The sequence below is a fragment of the Tachysurus vachellii genome, chromosome 2 (assembly GCF_030014155.1).
Source record: "Tachysurus vachellii isolate PV-2020 chromosome 2, HZAU_Pvac_v1, whole genome shotgun sequence".
In the NCBI taxonomy this organism is placed as follows: Eukaryota; Metazoa; Chordata; class Actinopteri; order Siluriformes; family Bagridae; genus Tachysurus; species Tachysurus vachellii.
This window is the reverse complement of record NC_083461.1, coordinates 40,443,461-40,448,460: the sequence shown is the minus strand read 5'-3', so window position 1 is coordinate 40,448,460 and position 5,000 is coordinate 40,443,461. Positions and strand designations below refer to the sequence as shown.

The following is a 5,000-nucleotide window of genomic DNA, read 5'->3' as shown; positions in this document are numbered from 1 at the left end:
TTGTTTTTACACTGTTGTCTGTTGCACTACACACACACACCTCACACACACCTCACACACACCACACACGCACACACACACACCTCACACACTCACACCTCACACACACCTCACTCACACACACCTTATACACACACACCTCACACACACCTCACACACATACCTCACACACACACTTCACACCTCACACACACCTCACAGACACACACCTCACACACACCTCACACACACACACCCCTCACACACACACACCTCACGCACCTCACACACACACACACCTCACACACACACACCCCTCACACACACACACCTCACGCACCTCACACACACACACACACACACACACCTCACACACACACACCTCACGCACCTCACACACACACACACACACACCTCACACACACACACACACACACACACACCTCACACACACACACACCTCACACACTCACACCTCACACACACCTCAGGTACTGATTCAGAATCAACAATAAATGTGAAAGAGATTTAAACGTGTTTACATAAATGTTTCACACGAGTCTTTTCTACACTGTCAGTATCTTACTGACCGAGACGAACCACCACCGACCAAAGAGTCATCAGTAACGAGATCAAATCGTGATTCGTGACAATAAACAGTTTATTTGTCAGAATTAATAACATAAATAACGCGATATTAAACTCCGGGATGAAACTCAATACGGAACCATCAACACGTGTTTTAATGTTTGCCCGGGGACGTTTTACAGGACGGACCGTTTGTTTATAAGCGTCTCCGGAAGTGACACTAATTACTGAATTTATAACATTAATTTCGGGACTTTATTAAATATTCTGCTGTAATAATGTTGATAATTAAGTTCCACTCAGAGCGACGTGCAAAAGGGTTAAAGTTTATATTAACATCAAACAGGGAGTGAGTTAGCATGTTGCTAGCAAGTCGCTAGCATGTTAGCATCATGTTAGCATGTTGTAGTTACAGTTATGAGTGATAACATTTTATATATAATTTTATTTTATAAGGTGGTTTAGCAGTTTAACGAAACTGTTCTACATTTTAAATGGTCTTCCTCGTAATTTAGATGAAATTTGAATTGTGAAAAAGATCAAGTCTCTGTTTGTCCACCTGGTGGCGCTACAGAGCAGTAAAGTTAGAGCCACAAACTGAGCTACAAACACTAATGATGTTTGAGTAACTCATCATTAGCAAGATTAAAAATCTGATGATGTAATTAAAATAATTCAGTCACATAGAATGAGGATGAATATGTATACACACACATGTATACACACATGTATACACACACTACCCCCACCCTCATCCTGTACCTTCCACATCTCTTACTCCACATCACTCATGACACATCCTGGAGTCCTGGCTGGGGCTTGAACCAGCAACTGCTTGACCCAGAGGTGATACTCATCCACATGAGCTACAGGAACTCTTACTTACAGGCCACGTTATAGACCTTTTCACCTTCATCTAATGAACCCTGAGGAAAAAGAACCATCACACAGACTTGAACCAGAGATCTTCTGCACTAGAGTCCATCGCCCTAGCCGCTACACCACAGGTAGTCACGGGACCTAATCAACCATAAGGTTGAACCACCTGCCACCTAAACCCTTTGGAGGTAAAGCCTCCATGGATCAAACTTGTTTGTCCAGCACATCCCACAGATACTCCATTGGATGGAGATCTTTGGAATTTAGAAGATGCCTCCAGAGAAACCTACATTTATCTGATTAATGCAATTGAGGGTTTTGGGCCTCGCTTAAGTGTCACCTGACTCCCTTCTATCAGAGCCAGCGTTCACTTTATCTGTGGTTTCTGCTACAACAGGTCTTGTGTGGGATCAGTCCAGACGTTCTGTCCTTTACACTCACACACCGGTGCATCAGTGACTCTTGGGTATCCATGACCCTGTCACTGGTTCACCTGTTGTTCACTACAGGAACACCCCAGACCTGCTGTTTTGGTGAAGCTCTGATTGTCTAGACACTGCGGTCTGGCAGTGTGTATCTCATCTTCCTCCACAGGTTCCACTGTACTGAGATGATCTTCACTTCATCTGTCAGTGGGTTTAATGCTCTGGTTGATGGTGTCTCTGATGGAGCATTAGGAGCAGATGTCCTCTGATTCCCCGTCTAAAGGATCTAAATCTATACTCAGATTTGTGTAAATTAAAGTGTGAGAGTTTGTTGTTAAAAGTCAGTCTTAGGTTCATTTGTTATGGTCACTATTTAAACCAGGGAAGCATGAACAAGGTTACAGTGTTGTGTGGAGTCTCACAGAATTCACACCGAGTAGGTCACTCGTTTCAGGGTCAGAAAAAACCTCAGGTTATGAATGTACAGTGTACATGATTGTGTTGTGTATGTGGTGTGTGTGTGTGTTCAGACTGAACATTTCAGATAGTGTTATTGGTCACTAAACTAAATGAATGAGTGTCGTGTGTCTGAAGTCGTCCTTAAACCATGCGTATTTAATGAGTGTGTGGGGAAGAGGGGGTGGGGTCAATGTTTGGCAGATACTTATGTGTCCTGTGTCACACTCAGACCAATGAAGAGCTCCTGAAGACCATAACAGAACAGAGCATTGAACTGGAGGAGCTACGTAACCACCTCAGGTCAGCATTAACACGGGTGAGCACTGTGTATTTATTTAACACATCGCTAGCTCATTAAAGTGTGTGTGTGTGTGTGTGTGTGTGTGTGTGCTGAAGGGCCTCCAAGCAGTCAGTGAAGTCTTCAGGGATTAAAACCTTTTAAACATCGTGTCATCAAGTGACCCGTCCAGACCACGTGACAGACCCAGGACAGGTGTCCCAGGCGTCTCAGGTCCAGGTCTTGTATGCTGGAGGAAATCTTCATCTGTTTGACGCAGGCAGAAAGATTTAAAGGAGAAAAGCTGAGATGTAGAAATGAGCTCAGGTTGGTGAAAACTCAGAGATCTTATAGGAAATGTTGACGGCTTCCTGAGTTCTGCTACGTACGAGGATCAAGCTGCCCAAAGCCACCGTGTCTCTGATGTTCTGTTAAGTGTTAGAAGGTTTTGCTGTTCAAGGCTCTTCCCCAAACACATTAAAACACTGATTAAGACAAACGACACAAAGTGTGACACAGTTTTATATTTCACTTTAATACTCATTTATTGATTGATTTGTCACTTAAAGTACAGTTTCTTTAAAAAGCCATTCAGCAGGAATGTAAAGTCCATGACGCAGACATGTGACATATTTATTACTGTTTATCACTCGACTCACCACATTCCCATAAACGGCATTAAATACATTCAAAGCTTATCAAAACACCACCAGTGGCTCTGTTCGGACCCCAGAAGCCCAAGAGAACGGGACAGAAATGTAAACTCGCAGGTTACATTCAAGCAAAATGGTTTTCAAGTTTCACAATATTTATGCTTCATTTCTCATTTATAAACTTTATAATTATAGAAAAATTGGCAGTTTTTTTTTTTAAAGAAAAAAAAAAAACTAATTAGATTCCCATTTTATCTCCAGTGCAGCATGTGGAGCTAAAACAGTAAGAAAAACCTTCATCTCACACCGCAGTGTAAAAATCTGCCACCTTTTACCTTGAAATTCGATTTGTTCCTCAGGTCTAAAGTTTAAACACCCAAAAATAAGTGAGACACAATTCTGTTAAATCAGGACTTCTTTTCAGGAAGTTATTTATCTCTTCATACTCAATTCCCACATGTACACAGAATCCGTGTGAAGATCCACTGCTTCACATTAACTGGAGGATCCTTTAGCTACATTCAAAACCAGAAATGTGCTGAAACAACAAGAAGACCAAAGGATCTTCACCTAGTGGTTCCTCACACACAGAACCTTGTGCAGTCAGTTTTTTATGGTCCACCCCTTCATCTATGTTCTCTTACTGCCAGTGACATCTGGACCAAATAAATACCTTCAGCTCTTTCCTGAAAAGAAGTCTGTTAGGTTTTTTAACTGGGGGATTTTAGACCTTCTGGAATCATCTAAAGGGGTAAAACATCTCAAGTCTTCGCACTGTCCTTGTTGGAAACACCACGAGATAATTGTTCCCCACAAAGGTTCCTCCTTATTACCAGGAGTGATGGTGTTGGACTTTTTTGCGATGGAAGGTCTGTAGGAGTTTTAACTGCTCCAAACTGACAAATTACCCAGAAACCATCGGTGAGAAGAAGTGCTCAGTCTCTCAATCCCAGCTTTCCAGTAGTAAACCATGTCTTGCTGACAAAACATTTAGAAAATTGTGGTAAAATACATGAACATCCTGATTAGACCTTCATCACAGAGCCCCTCACCTGCTCCACCTCCTGCTCACATGTCAGACATTACGCTGCTCCTCAAGTCTCCAACATCACGCTTCCAGGTCATATAAAGACTCACACAGTTCCACCACTACCAGGAAGTGAAGAACGGTCTCTTGCAGTGGAAAGTCTGTGTGAAAGCATTTCCTAACTGCACCACCCGACCCTGCCCTCCACCTCGACTACGCTCCACCACCACACGAGTCATCTGCACCAGCTGGAGGGGGCTTTTCCCGTCCTTCAGGGCCTGGGTCAGGTTCAGGATCTGCAGATGGTATGGGGTTTATTCAGGGTCACATGATCATCAGTGTAGGTCATGTTCTGTAAAACACACACTTACCTGTCCTCTCATCACAGACATCTGCTTCTCAAACATGGCTTTATCAAAGCCTTTATCAGTCTGTAGACAACACGAGGAGCACCATACAGATCAGTTACAGCTCTCTAATCAACACACACTCAACTAAATACGTTAAATAAGATTCTACCTTGAAGAGCTCGTAGAGATCCTCACACAGATCCTGTACGAAGTTCATATCAGAGATCCGAGACAGAACCAGATCTCTGGTCTCCTGAGAGAACGGCACTTTGGCCTGAGGGAGCCACGCCCAGTGGAATGGATCTAACACACACACACACACACACACACGTATGTAACCATGTCTCACAGTGACATAAGTGT

At 43.1% G+C, this 5,000-nt stretch overlaps 2 protein-coding genes across 6 annotated transcripts in view; one reads left to right on the top strand and one right to left on the bottom strand.

Annotated features, from left to right (window-relative positions):
• The window catches only part of sclt1 (sodium channel and clathrin linker 1), a 13,828-nt gene extending 13,302 nt beyond the window's left edge, over window positions 1-526 (top strand). For all 5 annotated transcript variants that reach the window (XM_060864732.1, XM_060864735.1, XM_060864736.1 and 2 more), the window contains one exon: window positions 1-526. This exon is cut by the window's left edge and continues 255 nt beyond it. The gene's annotated coding sequence lies outside the window, so the exon portion shown is untranslated.
• Window positions 527-3,126: 2,600 nt separating this feature from the next.
• Window positions 3,127-5,000, bottom strand: part of pi4k2b (phosphatidylinositol 4-kinase type 2 beta) — an 8,772-nt gene continuing 6,898 nt past the window's right edge. Inside the window, exons 8-10 of the mRNA XM_060864730.1 lie at window positions 4,807-4,940; window positions 4,659-4,718; window positions 3,127-4,583 (exon numbers count right to left, since the gene is read on the bottom strand). Coding sequence (XP_060720713.1) covers window positions 4,410-4,583; window positions 4,659-4,718; window positions 4,807-4,940 — 368 coding nt within the window. The 3' untranslated portion in view covers window positions 3,127-4,409. The remainder of the gene's footprint in view (window positions 4,584-4,658; window positions 4,719-4,806; window positions 4,941-5,000) is intronic.